General features: G+C 38.5%; 1 protein-coding gene across 1 annotated transcript; it reads left to right on the forward strand.

Annotated features, from left to right (window-relative positions):
- The first annotated feature begins 1,937 nt into the window (after positions 1-1,937).
- On the forward strand, positions 1,938-14,714 carry LOC146567614 (uncharacterized). Its single transcript, XM_085287547.1, has 6 exons — positions 1,938-1,950; positions 2,681-2,708; positions 3,130-10,996; positions 12,558-12,674; positions 12,791-12,894; positions 12,997-14,714. The coding sequence occupies exons 3-4, from the start codon at positions 3,926-3,928 to the stop codon at positions 12,576-12,578; spliced, it is 7,092 nt and encodes a 2,363-aa protein (XP_085143673.1). The 5' UTR covers positions 1,938-1,950; positions 2,681-2,708; positions 3,130-3,925; the 3' UTR covers positions 12,579-12,674; positions 12,791-12,894; positions 12,997-14,714.
- The last annotated feature ends 474 nt before the right edge of the window (positions 14,715-15,188 follow it).

Raw genomic sequence — 15,188 nt, forward strand, 5'->3', positions numbered from 1 at the left:
TCTTTTCTCATTTCTTAGGTTTTTCTAATTTACAATTAAAACATTTTCAGCTTTTTTCCAACTTCTTCTTCTGTGTAACCTTCAGCTTTTAGCAGTTCAGCACTTTTGTTTTCAGGTTAAATTCGGGTTTTTTTTTTTTTATCTCATTCAAGATTTTTAACTTAAATTCAGTAATTAATTCATTTCAGTGCATACATTCAGATTCAAGCATTCACACTGCAGTTTCTTCAGAAAATGCACTTTCTAGTTAGTGTGAATGCTTGAAAAGCATTCACAGTATTGTTCTTCTAATCTTTATTCTATTTTATTATTATCTATTCCGTACGTTTTTTGTAATCTATCTCCTTCAAAACCGTTCAACTTAGAAAAACCATTCAAACACCATTAGATTCCCATTCTTTTGGACATGACTGCTTCTACTTTTCTCATTTTTAACATTTATATTTTTAATTTTATTCAACTTTATTCAACAAAAATTTCCCATGTATTTCAATGGGGATACCCTTCAAATTCTCATTCAACTTACTCATTTTTAAACTCCTACTACTTCCACATACGTTGACATAGAGCCACCATTCAAACTTTAAAACGAAGACAAGACATTCAACTATTCAACTTGTATTTATCTTTTCAATATCTATTATACTTTTTCTTCAGTTCCAGTTTAAGTTTCATGATGTTTTTTCACCCGTTTCAGAGTTTATAATGGTTGTGTATGGGACGGAATGTTGCCGCTAGAGTGAGACAGCTCAACTGCTAGAGTGAGAGGAGCAAAAAAATTAATCTTAAAATCTTTTTTAAAACTGCTGCTGTGTCTGCAGCGTTTGCTCTACAGGTATGATTTTACCCTCAAAACGTAGCCATCGCTGTCCTCTTTCATCCAATGTGTTTACTATTGTACTAGGTGTTATGGTTCTTTCATAAATGTCACCAATGCACAGCCTCCTCCCTCCAACTCTTCCATAGACTCTAATGTTAAAATGGCTCAGAAGGTTCGTTTGAAAATCAGAAGAGCATGGTGTCTTTCCACTGTCACCACGTCCATATAATAAGCTCCACAGGCATGAAAACTGAGAATTAGGTAGACTAGACATTGCTCTCGCTCCCAGTGAAAGAATTTTGTCAATACGACTTTTACTTTTCATTTGGGAAGAATTTGTTTCGGCCTGACTTTTCTGTTCATTTTAAGCAGCAAAAGTAAGGCGCATGTCTGTGTCGTGTGTATGGGGCCATTGGGTGCAGTCACTATAGCAACCAGGCTCACACCTGCCTGCTTAATGAGCTCTCTCTCACTCTGCCAAGGTTAAACCTAAAAATGTTTAGTAAAATAGTAAGATTAACTTTTTCAATAGTACAATAAGACAGATTTGACAGGTTTTTGCCACAGCTTAATAGTTTGTCACTAGTTAGTATATGCCAACTAAGTAGAGCATTGTGATTAGCACAAAGGTTTTTCAGATCTGGGCAGTTGGAGTCAGTTGATGACTTCAAAATCGTCCTTTCTGACTGGATAATTAAAGCTCTCAGCATCTATTGGTCTGTAGTTAATTTCCCCACCTTTTAACTAACGTTTAACTAATCTAATCTCATTTAATGTTTCTGTTTATATTCTGTTTATCTCCCCACGAATACACTCAAAGTAGTCTTAAAATAAAACCCACAAAACAGTTCAAGATTTAATACTTTTTATTTGCTCATTTAATGCCAGTTGCCCTGTTTTTCTGTATGTCACTCATTCGCTTATACTTGGGCAAAAAGGACCAATTTGTACACTAGTATAGTGTATTTTTCCCCTCTATCTCACACACAGAGACCAACACACAGACATGTATATGCTCATTATTGCTGTTCAAACTGATGGTCAAATTTCCAAGCACCACCTGAACGCCTCATCTGTTTTTAACCTTTCACTGGACCAACTGTCGTCATTCCGCTTTGCTCTCTGCTGTGGTAAGTACAGTACACTCAGTACTGCAGTGTTTTATTTTTATGATGGAAAAAATACATGTTTGACATTTAAACTCACATATCAAGTCCAACAGAGTTAAAAAGAATTCAAAGAAGAAAGAAAGAAAGAAAGAAAAAAGAATAACCTTCGCTATCATTTATATACGTTTATGACGTTTTGCTGTTAGCAGCAGTGCTAACGCTAGCTTCGATGCTAATGCTAGCAACGATGCTAATGCTAGCAACAATGCTAACGCTAGCTATAGTGCTAACACTAGCCTTAGCACTTGTTAACTGACAAAAATAATATTCCTGTGATATTTCTTGCCGGTCAGTGAGACAAAAGTAAGAAATGAGCTTTATTATTGCCATTGTGGCTCAGTTTTAACAGTAAGAGTGCTAGCGCTAGTAGCATTGCTAACGCTAGCTGCAATGCTAACGCTAGCTGCATTGCTAACACTAACTGAAGTGCTAATGCTAGCCGGAATGCTAGCGCTAGCAGCAATGCTAAGGCTAGTAACAGTCTAACAGTAGCCTTACATAAGTGGCAATACTTCAGTTAATTAGTTTGAATTGTAAAATGGCTGCTGTATCAGTTGGTGTGCTATATTACTCTATAATTACCCTGCTGACTAGAAGTTCAGTGTATCATGTCGTGTGGGCTTTGTATTTCTGTTAGTCTGATAACACTGTACAGACAACTAACGTATTATTTCTCGTCTTACACTTTCAGGAACCTGACTGACACTGTGCTTTGCCTGGTAGGTGTGCACATACTGTAAGAGAAGTAGACCAAAATAATAAAATAATCTGACTAATATAAGATGTAAAGTGATGGGTTCAAACTTTGTGCTAGACCTTTTAAACACAATTTTATAATAAATACACATAAGTGCAGCTTAACAATTGGGCTAAAATATTTTTTTCGTACATTTTTGTAGTCACACTACATGTGATTAATTAATGATTCACTCAATCATATTTGTATTTAAAAATATTATTGCTGAATTTAATTAAATATTTATTCTTTTAAAAAGTGTGCAACTTTTTGCACATGGCAGCCGACAACAGTTTAGCTTGAATATTTGTTTTGTCCTTTTTCAGTAGTCACAATTAGTTCATACAATTACCATGTGATATAATTTTAATAAAATTATTTTTTTTCTTGTTTTTTGTTCAGAGTGTGCAGAAGAAGAACAAGGACCAGATCTCCAGTCTTCTCTCTCACATCCCAACCCCCCAACCCCTCTATCCTCTGTCCTGCTCCACCTGTTGTCTCTGCCTTCTTTCCATCTGTATTTCACTCTGTGGTTTGTGAGAAATTTTGCCAAACCAACAATCCTTTTGCGGTTTGATTTAAAGCCGTGTCTCTCCTGCTCTGTCTGTTCTCTCTGCTAAATTTTCTCTCTACCTGTTTTTCACTCTTGGCTTGCTGCTGAAAAACGCCAAGCCAACAAAGCAATAAAGAGTGCATATTTTGCCTCAACCTATGAACAAACTGAACAAACAAAGAAAAATCTGCGGTTTGATTTAAAGCCGTGTCTCTCCTGCTCTGTCTGTTCTCACTGCTAAATTTTCTCTCTACCTGTTTTTCACTCTTGGCTTGCTGCTGAAAAACGCCAAGCCAACAAAGCAATAAAGAGTGCATATATTGCCTCTACCTGAGAACAAACAAAGAAAACTAATTCACGGTTTGATTGTGATTTCCCAGCCGTGTCTCTCCTGCTCTGCCTGTTCTCTCTTCTAAATTTTCTCTCTACCTGTTTTTCACTCTTGGCTTGCTGCTGAAAAATGCCAAGCCAATAAAGAGAGTGCATAATATTCTCTCAACTGAAGAACAACTGTCAAACGAAAGACAACTGTTTAAGACAAATAAAAACTGAAATATAAAAACAAAGACAACATCTCCTGGTGTGTGCCACTCTTATCTTGTGAACATATTTTCTAAAGACTAAGAAACACTTGCAGGTGTGTGAAAATGCCAAGGAAGCAGAAAAAGTCACAAGCTGCAAAACAACGCTGGAAAAAGTTTCATGAGTTTCACGAAGTACCAACATGTGAACAAGCTGAGTTTGATTTTCCTCAGAGCTCTGCAGAAGACAGTGTGTCTACAAAGACCAATTCTGACAGTGTCAAACAGGCAGGTCAACATGTTCCTGCACATGTACAACAGGTATCTTATGCTGATGCTGTAAAGAGTGGACTGCAGCATGAATTTAATGAACAACATGAGGTGTCATGTGACCCACAGGTGGGTTATGCTGATTTTTTGAAAAGAGGCTGTCACAGTGATGTGGCAGGACCATCTCATGCAGAAAGACTGAACCTTGAAAACCAGCCCTCTGTTATACATGTCTGTGCATCTCGCAGCCAGGCTCATCCTAAATATGGAGACTCCAGAAACAAGCAGTGCACATGTAACTCACTCACATTTCTTGCTTTCCTTCATGAGAATGAAAACATGACTACAGCTGACCTTAATCTGGTCTTGGATAAAGGTGATGTGATGTACAAAGAGGCCAAGAAAAGATTTCCTAAAAATATTCATTTGGCAACCGATGAGCTGCCAGACAAAGTTGATGCTCGCTGGTCTATGTATGATGTCGACATGACACAGCCTTCCCGGTATGGGACATTTGAAGAACCTCCAGAGGAGGCAGTAGATACCTTTCTCAGCTTAGAAGCAGGACTGAGCTGCCTGTTGTCAGATGTGCAGTATGCCTTATTGATTATGAGTGGATTGTGTATCGCAGTGTTCAGATCCACATCAGGCAAATATGGTTTCTTTGATCCACACTCCAGAACACCCAGTGGTCTTCCTCTATTACTACAGTCACGTAATCGTGGTACAGCAGTGATGCTGAAATTCATACTCCTCAGTGACATGATTAAGAGGATCCAAGATTCTTATGAAATGATGGAGATATCACCCTCTTGTAACTATGAACTGAAGCCTGTGCAGTTCTACAGTATGAGCACAGTCAACCTGAGTGATACTATCACAGACACAGTCTGCAGACCAACAGCTGCCACTGCTGTGGCATCTACTCACTCTGATACAACTGTTGATGAAGCAAACTCCTCTACTCCAAGGAGAAACACAACGACTGATCTGACTGAGAACATCTTTTGTCAAATGTCCATTTGTACGCCACTGGTGAAACAAAAAGAAGTTCACGTAACTCAGTTCACATCATATGAAGATCAGAATGAACCTCCTAATATACCAACTGAAGAACTATGCAGTGAATTAAGTTTCCTTCCATCAAGTGATGCTTTTTTATGTCAATCAAATGCTGCCATAACAAATGTTGCTGCCTGTGACCTTTCTGATATAGTTTTACAAAAACTGAAAAAAGTTAATAAACAACAAAGGAACAAAATGAAAAGAAGATTAATGGCATCAGAGAAACCCAGAAATCAGAGAAAAGAAAACCAAAAAAGGAAAGAACAACAAAAGTATGCTTCAAATAAAGATTACAAAGAAAAGAAAAAATCTTGCACAAGCAAGACATATAAAAACAATCCTGAAGTTAGACAAAAACAACAACAGTATATGAAAAGACGTTACTGTGAAAATGATGAATTCAGACAGAAACAACAGCAATATATTAGAAGACGTTACTGTGAAAATGATGAATTCAGACAGAAACAACAGCAATATATTACAAGACGTTACTGTGAAAATGATGAATTCAGAAAGAAACAAAAACAATATGTTAAAAAACGTTTTTCTGAGAATGCTACAGTTAGAAAGAAACAACAACAATATATTAAAAGATGTTACTATGACAATTCTGATTTCAGAGAGAAGAAAAAAAGCTATATCACTAAAAGGTATCGAGAAAACCCAGAATTCAGAGAGAGACACAGACAACTGATGAAACAACTAATGCGAGACAGGTATCAAAGTAATCTTGCATTCAGGATTATGCACAACATGAGATGTGCAATGAAAATAAAAAGGAAATACAGATGGGTGAACAGACAAACCCAAGAGAGTGACAACAGTGTGATTAACGAGGCCATATCTGTGTTCAAATCACAAATCAAAGCTGGACCATCATACCCATGTACTGTATGTTTCAAGGCTTCATTTCCAAACCAAGTACGACCCTGCAGAAGGTCAAATTATGTCAGAAACCCACATGTAGTTACAACATGTTTGACAGGAAAGTTTGTTCATGTTTGTGATGAAAACTGCAGAAATGAGCAGTGCAATGTTCCCGATGAGAGAAAGAGAGAGTGGATTTGTCACACCTGCCACGATCATCTTAAAAATGGATCCATGCCAGCACTTGCTGTTGCCAATAAGTTGGATCTTGCTGATATTCCAGCTGAACTGTCTGATCTCAACATACTGGAGAGACATCTCATAGCCAAGTGCATACCATTTGCCAAGATCATTCCTCTTCCCAAAGGCAGACAAAGAGCAATTAGAGGAAATGTGGTCTGTGTCCCATCAGAGGTACAGGAAACTGTTGAAACATTGCCTCGATTGAGAATTAATTCTCAGGTCATGAGAATAAAACTGAAGAGACGCTTGTCTTACAAAGGTCATCAGCTGTTTCAGACTGTAAGCTGGTCTAAACTTGTGCAAGCACTGCATAAACTCAAGCAGATTCATCCACAGTATAAGGATGTGAGCATCAGAGATGATGCTGAGCTGTGTGATCCAACTCTTCCTGATGAAGATGATGAGGATGATGATGATGAAAACATGAATGAGGACGATTATGATGAGGCTGATTTAATGGAAATTGACAGCTGTGAGAAAAATGCACTGAGTGAAGCACAAAATATAAATGAACAGGACATTGACATGTTACCCTGTGATGGTGAACAATCGCATGAACAGATGAGAGATGATTCAGAGCAAGCAGATGGACTGACTAATGGTGGTTTTGCACTCGAGTCCTGTTTGCAGCCCCCTGATGTGGCTGAGGAGATATTATGTTTCAGTGAAGGAATCTACTCTGTTGCTCCTGCAGAGAGAAACAATCCAATAAGTTTTTTCAAAACACCTAAACTGGAGGCCATGGCCTTCCCTGTGCAGTTTCCTACAGGTCAAAACACACTTGATGAAAGAAGGCTGATCAAAGTATCCCCCAGTGGGTATTTCAAATCAAGACTTTTCTGCATTGATGATCGTTTTGCCAAAGACACAAACTATTTGTTCTTTGCACAGTTTGTGACTGAAATACACTTGGCTACATCCAGCATGACAGTACAGTTAAGGAAGGCAAAGCCTCTGACCAGAGATGGTAGAAAAATAACCTCAGGCATGTTACAAGATAAACATGAGGTGGAGAAACTGGTGCGAAATAAAGATGCAGTGAGATTCATGCAGCCTCTGAGAGGAACCCCAGCCTATTGGGAGAAAACAACAAGAGATCTTTTTGCCATGATCAGACAGTTGGGAACTCCCACGTTCTTTTGCACATTTTCAGCTGCTGAAATGCGCTGGCCTGAAGTGATCGAGGCAATAACAAGGCAGCAAGGTGAACAAGTGAATTTTGAAGGACTCGACTGGTCAGCAAAGTGTGACATCCTGAGAAGCAATCCTGTCACAACAATGCGCATGTTTGACAAGAGAGTTGAAGCATTATTCAGAGATTTACTCTTATCTCCCGCAGAGCCACTTGGCAAAGTCATTGACTACTTTTACAGAGTTGAGTTTCAGCACAGAGGAAGCCCACACATACACTGCCTCCTGTGGGTAGAAGGTGCTCCTGTGTTTGAGGAGGATGATGAGCAAACTGTTCTTGATTTTATAAACAAATACATCACAGCTCAGCTGCCTGATCCACATAAACAACCTGAACTGTACAAAAAAGTAACAGAAGTGCAAAAACACAGTAAGAACCACACAAAGACGTGCTTTAGGAGTTTAAGCTCCGGGTGCCGTTTTGGTTTTCCCAAACCACCCTGCAATGAGACAATGATCACAAGACCCAGTGAGGATGATGCACTGGAAGTAGAAACGGCAAAGAACAAGCTCAGACCACTGAACCAGCTGCTGAATGAACCTGAAACTGCTTCCATGAGTTTAGAGCAGCTCTTGGCAAGATGCAACTTGACACATGCAGAATATCAGAGATACCTGAATAAAATGAACACAAGGAGTACGATCATACTAAAGCGTGATCCAAAAGACTCTTGGATAAATGGCTATAATCCACATCTGCTTGAAGCCTGGAACAGTAATATCGACATAAGCTTTGTTTTAGATGCTTTTGGTGCTGCAAATTATTTAATGAAATATATATCAAAAAAAGAGGGCGGGCTATCTGAGTACCTGAAAACTGTCATTGAGAACTCCCATAAGGACAGTGTAAATGAGTGCGATGAAATGAGAGCCGTCATGCAGGCATATTCAAAGAAGCGAGAGATCAGTGCACAAGAATGTGTTGCTCGTGCATGTGGTCTTCACATGAAGCAATGTTCACGTGCTGTAATATTCATACCAACTGATGATAATCCTGTGAAAATGAGTCGTCCCCTGTCAGTTCTGGACAACACAACACCTGAATCTTCCAATGTTTGGATGACATCTTTGAATGACAAATACAAAGCCAGACCTGAAACACCAGAGTATGAGGAGATGTGCATGGCAGACTTTGCTGCTACTTGCAGGATTGTCTATGGCCAACAGAAAAAAGGTAAAGATGTTTTGCCCCTTCTCAATGAGATGGGGTTTGTGCAAAGGCGCAAAAACAATAAGCCTGCTATCATCAGATTTCACCGCTGCTCACAAGAAAAACATCCAGAGCAATATTATGGAAGACTGCTTAAACTGTACCTTCCTCATCGTTCAGACCACGAACTGAAAACACCATCTTTGCCAACCTATCAGGCTTTCTATGGTGCTGGCTGTGTACAGCTACCAGGTACTGATCGTCTTGAGTACGTGCAACACATTGTCAAAAGAAATAGAGAAAAATATGAGAAAAACAGTGAGGAGATCGAGAGCGCTGTTGAGGAATATGAGCAGAACAGAGATGTGACTGACGAATGGTGTAATCTGGCACCTGAATCAGATCTCGTAAGGTTGCCACTTGTTGAACAAGAAAGAGAGCGAGACAATGAAAATGAACAGGAAGATGTGCCCGACTACAGCCGTCAGGCTGATGCTTCAACAGAAGTCAGAGCCATCAGGGAACCCCCTGCTATTGATCCCACATTGTTACGTCAGATGTTTCAAAATCTGAATAAGAAGCAAGCCTGCATATTTTATGCAGTTAGAGACTGGTGCATTAAAAGAGTCTGTGCTCTAAATCCAGAGCAGTTTTTCTTTTATATTAATGGTGGTGCTGGAACAGGAAAATCACATCTTATCAAATGCATCTACTCAGAAGCATCTAAGATACTGAGCAAAGTGCCCAGATATGCAGACGACGTTGACATATCAAAACCCACTGTCCTGTTAACTGCTTTCACTGGGACTGCAGCTTTTAACATTTCTGGAACAACACTGCATTCTCTTCTCAAGCTGCCTAGAAGCTTAAAACCTCCCATTCAGGGACTTGGCAATCAGCTGGATGAAGTCAGATCAGAACTTATGAATGCTGAAATAATCGTCATTGACGAAGTGTCTATGGTGTCAAGACATCTGTTTGCATATGTAGATGCAAGACTCAAACAGATCAAAGGGACTCGGAGACCCTTTGGAGGCATGTCAGTCATTGCTGTCGGAGACTTCTATCAGCTACCCCCAGTGCGACAGTCTAAACCTCTCTGTGTGCACAACCCATCCGAGATCGACCTGTGGCGGGAGCATTTTCAGATGATCACTCTGACCGAGATTATGCGTCAGAAAGATGATGTTGTCTTTGCAGAGATGCTGAACAGAATTCGTGTAAAAGGAAAGTTGGATGAGCTTTGCGAAGCAGATAGAGATTTGTTGTTACAGGCCATAACTGAACCAGCCCATTGTCCGACTGATGCATTGCACATTTTTGCAACTAATAAAGAAGTGGATGCACACAACTCTGCAACACTGGCTCTGCTCCACACTCATGTCATTGACATCGATGCAGATGATTTTAGAAAAGATCCTAGAACTGGCAGAATGGCACTTCAAGACAGACCATTCAAAGGAGGTAAAAACGAGTTACCAGACACACTGAAAGTTGCAGAAGGAGCTCGTGTCATGCTCACCAGAAACATTGACATACAAAATGGTTTGGTTAATGGAGCTTTTGGAAAACTACTTAGAGTAGTTTACTCTGAAAACGACCAACACATCATCAAGCTTGGACTTAAAATGGATAATGAGACATCTGGAAAGAATAACCGCACACCAGCAGACGACATGGTGTACATTGAGAGAGCAGAGGAGAATCTGAAGCAGAAAGGAGTGGTACGAAGACAGTTCCCAGTGAAGCTGGCCTTTGCATGTACAATACATAAGGTACAGGGTATGACAACCACATCAGCTGTTGTCTCTCTTAAGAGCATTTTTGAGCCCGGCATGGCCTACGTAGCTGTCAGTAGAGTGACGTCTCTCAGTGGACTGTATCTTCTTGATATGGAGGAGAAAAAAATATTCACCAACCCAGAAATCACTGCAGCACTTGAGAACATGAGACAAGCCAACCTTGATGACATGATGCCTCTTCTACACGTGAGACAAACCCTCAGCAGGTCAGAGGTTTTCACCATTGTTCATCATAATACAGAGGGACTGCCAGCTCACATTAATGACATCAAAAGTCACCATGAATTGTGTCTAGCAGATGTTTTGTGCCTAACAGAAACACACCTGCGGGGCTCTTTTGTCGCAGAGAGTCTCCACTTGGAAAATTATAATTTGTTCAAACGCAACAGACACCTGTCCTACACAAACTTTCCCCAGATGGCAAACAGAAGTGGTGGTGGAGTTGCTGTTTATGTGAAAAGTGACATTCAAGTGCATGAAAAACAGTACATCCATAATGTAACTGACCTTGAATTTCTGGCTTTAAAGGTTGAAGCACCAGTCAGTGCTCTGATTGCAGTTGTATACAGACCTCCAGACTACACTCTGAGGCCATTCCTGAAAAACCTGGTAAGCCTATTAGACTCATTGGAGATCATGGACTGTCATCCCATCATAGTTTGTGGTGATTTTAATGAGAATGTTTTATCCAGTGCAAACAAACCAATCATGGAGTTGTTTGAGTCTAGGGGATACGCACAGGTCATCACTGCCCCTACCACAGAGAAGAACACACTGCTTGACCTAATTTTCATTTCTCAGTCAGATCGATGTCTCCATTCTGGAGTCATGAAGACCTACCATAGTTACCATGACCCAGTATACTGTGTATTGTCCTGTGATGATTCATGATCTAGATCTTTGAATACAGTAAGTAATTTCTATATTTTTGAATGACTTAAGAAAGTAGAGCGCTATTTAAAAGTTGACGCCCTGCATTGCAGTATAATGGTTGAATTGTTTACATAAAATACAATTACATGAATTAAGTAATGATATCAGTAAAAGATGACAATTTTATTTATTACAGAAAATCTAAAATTCACTAACAGTAACCTATAAATGTCAGAAAAATCAAATATAGCAGTTTAAAATGAATAGTGTAGGCATATCCTCTCTGCAGCCAGGCTTCAACATCCTGCCAGGCTGCCCCAGTCTCACTGTGGCTGGGAGGGAGGGAGGGTGGACCAGAGGATTGCCTACACAACACATAAATGTTCAACAGCTTCTTCATTGTTTCTGAGAGAACAATAATGACTAAAGGTTGCTTTTTAAAAAAACAAACAAACAAACAAACAAACAAACAAACAAACCTAATTACAGCAATAATGACAGTTAAGCCACTTTATGTGTGCCTCTATTTTGAAATACTATTTACAAAAATGTTATTATTTTGGTTTGTTATAAACTTTAAACTTTTTCAAAAGTACACAATTATATTTTTGGACCAATTTTACTATGAAACATAAATTTTTATGAGCTTTTATCATGTTTCTGGCCAGTGCAATCATCAGGGTGGGTCTGGGTTGATAACTGCACATTTCTGGCCAGAAATGTTTCAGCAGTGTTACATATGTAGTGCATATGTTACACTTGCTTTCTGTTACCAGCTGATACCCTACATTTGTATAGACATTGGATGGTGTGAGGTTGGGGAGTTGAGTGGGAGGGGGGGGGGAGGGTACGGTGGGAGTTGAGGGGGGGTTTCCTTTCCTGTTAGGTTTCCTTTTTTTTTTCTTTTTTTTTTTTAAGCAAGACACAGTCCTCCTGTGTCTTCTCCAATCTTCACATGTAAAATCCAACAATGTGAAGCACATAGCAGCTAGAAACTGTAATGCCACAGATCAGAGAAACTTCATCATCACCATCTTCATCGCCATACGATCAGAGCGTGAGACTTCACATCTGGAGCACAGGAGAGATTCTGTGATAAGTCTTCCTTCTAGCTTGTCCCACAAGCAGTCGGTGAGATTTACTAACAACAAAAAGGGTTAATGACATTATTTCCATGAAAACATGTATTCATTCTTTGTGAAGTGTTTAAATTGTGTTTTCACTTGACCTTAGGAGTGTTAGAGTGTATTGTAATGTCTGTACTCAGGTGTTTCCCTCTGTGATCCATCCCCTTCAGAGCCGAGACACTCAGGACTGAACAGACTGCACAGTTTCTGTGACTGAGCCTCCAAAACACCTTCTTTGAAACCACTCATGATAGAAGGGCTTCATATTTGCAGCAGCACTACTACAGGTATTCAGTTTATTACAGGATGTGTTTGTTTCTTAGGACCAGCTCTGAGTGCACACTACCTAACATATACACCTTTCTGTTTATTACAAACCAACTACTCTGGATCATACGGCCAGTTGGCAGGAATGTTGCTGCAGGAAAACATCCCTGGAGATCACCATCATTGTCAGACTGACTGTGCCTCCTCTGTGCAGTGTCAAGATCCTCCCTAAATGAGTGTGTAAGTTAACATTTTCATTATTTTATTCCCTTTGACAAGACAAGTATCACTGATATTTACATTTACAACTACATATTCCTGTTTTCTGCTCTTCTTTTAAAGTCCTCAGCTATCCTGCTTCTGTGCTGCTTGCCACACATCAAACACTGGCCGGATGACAGGGAGGATCCACTCTGAAGTCACTGGACATGATGAGGATCATATGGGACTTCATAGTTTCACAGAAACGTTGTGCTCTGTGATTACAGGTTTTAAATGGACATAATGACTGCCTCTCTCTGATCAACAGGCTAAAGGATTGTTGTCATTGTTAGTGCTCTGTACAATGTATGCTTATTTAGTATTTCATCACAGAGCAAACCTTTATTTATTTAACATATTTTTATTTTGTTTTAATGTTGAATTAACTGTGGGGATTTTTTTAAGTGGGCACTCGGGATGTCATATGGCCAGAAATGTGGTAACTGGAATTCAACGTTATGGAAGAAAAAATCTGCTAAGAACAAAACACACACAAAACCCCCCAAGAAAATTCAAATTCATTCCATGTAATCCAATCTAAAACATTTTAAACTGCTGAACAGCAACACAAACAGTGTTAAAAAACAGTGTTAACAGAATGATTATGATAAGTTTGTACCAAAGTTTCAGGTCACATGGCACACCTAGTGTGTAGTGTGGGGTATCAGCTGGTAAGTATAGGTTTTTTTTTCATATTTGTGTACTTAGAGTTTAGATAGATAAAGCCTTGTGTATAATAATTAGTCATAACCACAACTCAAAGTCAGGGACTAACTAATTTTGGGACTTTGTGTCTGAGCCCAGGTTAAAACAATGTGTAAAAAAGCATTTAGTGGCATGGCTGAACAATGCTGTATGGATACTTATTTATCCATGTTCACAAAAAGGACTAATGTGTTTATTTGATTATTTGCATGTGTTAAACTGTGTCACCACCTTAGGCTTTCATTTGAGTTTACTCAAAAATCTCTATACAGTTCTCTTTTACCACTGTGTGGACTCTGTTTACATTAAAACATAAAGAAGAATGAGTAATAAAAAGATGTGTAGACAGATTAAGTAGGACGATAGAAACAGCTGTTCAGCCATGTTCTAAGAAACCAACACAATTTAAAGGTTCAGGATTGTGGTTTTAAAAGTTGAATTTTCATGTATTTCATATCTTGCTTATTATTTTTTATTTAGTTATTTAATTTAGTTATTTTTATTTATTCTACTAGTCCTTTTCAGAAAGAAGCTGTAAAATATGACTTAAGATTTTTATTTTATTTTCTATGACATACAAAACAAATTGATGTATGTAATACTATTAAACATGATATACACGTGTATATGTCTGAAAAACATTATGCTGTATATTAAAGTTTGCATTTTCTCCAGAATTTTTGTTCATCTTTTAAGTTCATTTCAGTTAGAAGAATTTGAACTTTTAATATTCATTCAGAGATTTTCTGACTCTAAATTTTCTTTTGTCATTACTCATTTTTTTATTATTTACATTTTAAACATGTTTAGCTTTTTTCCAACTTCTTCTTCTGTGTAACCTTCAGCTTTTAGCAGTTCAGCACCTTTGTTTTCAGGTTAAATTCGTTTTTTTTTTTTGTTTTTTTTTAATCTCATTCAATATTTTTAACTCAAAATTCAGCAATTAATTCATTTCAGTGCATACATTCAGATTCAAGCATTCACACTGCAGTTTCTTCAGAAAATGCACTTTCTAGTTATTATATTTTATCTATTCCGTACGTTTTTTGTACTCCTACTCCTTCAAAACCGTTCAACTTAGAAAAACCATTCAAACACCATTAGATTCCTATTCTTTTGGACATGACTGCTTCTACTTTTCTCATTTTTAACATTTATATTTTTAATTTTATTCAACTTTATTCAACAAAAATTTCCCATGTATTTCAATGGGGAGACCCTTCAAATTCTCATTCAACTTACTCATTTTTAAACTCTTACTACTTCAACATACATTGACATAGAGCCACCATTCAAACTTTAAAACGAAGACAAGACATTCAACTATTCAACTTGTATTTATCTTTTCAATATCTATTATACTTTTTCTTCAGTTCCAGTTTAAGTTTCATGATGTTTTTTCACCCGTTTCAGAGTTTATAATGGGTGTGTATGGGACGGAATGTTGGGGCTAGAGTGAGACAGCTCAACTGCTAGAGTGAGAGGAGCAAAAAAATTTATCTTAAAATCTTTTTTAAAACTGCTGCTGTGTCCACAGCGTTTGCTCTACAGGTATGATTTTACCCTCA

This window comes from Mchenga conophoros, linkage group LG9 (genome assembly GCF_057382185.1).
Source record: "Mchenga conophoros isolate Kocher_MC1m ecotype Shallow Benthic linkage group LG9, M_conophoros_male_GT1.1, whole genome shotgun sequence".
NCBI lineage: Eukaryota > Metazoa > Chordata > Actinopteri > Cichliformes > Cichlidae > Mchenga > Mchenga conophoros.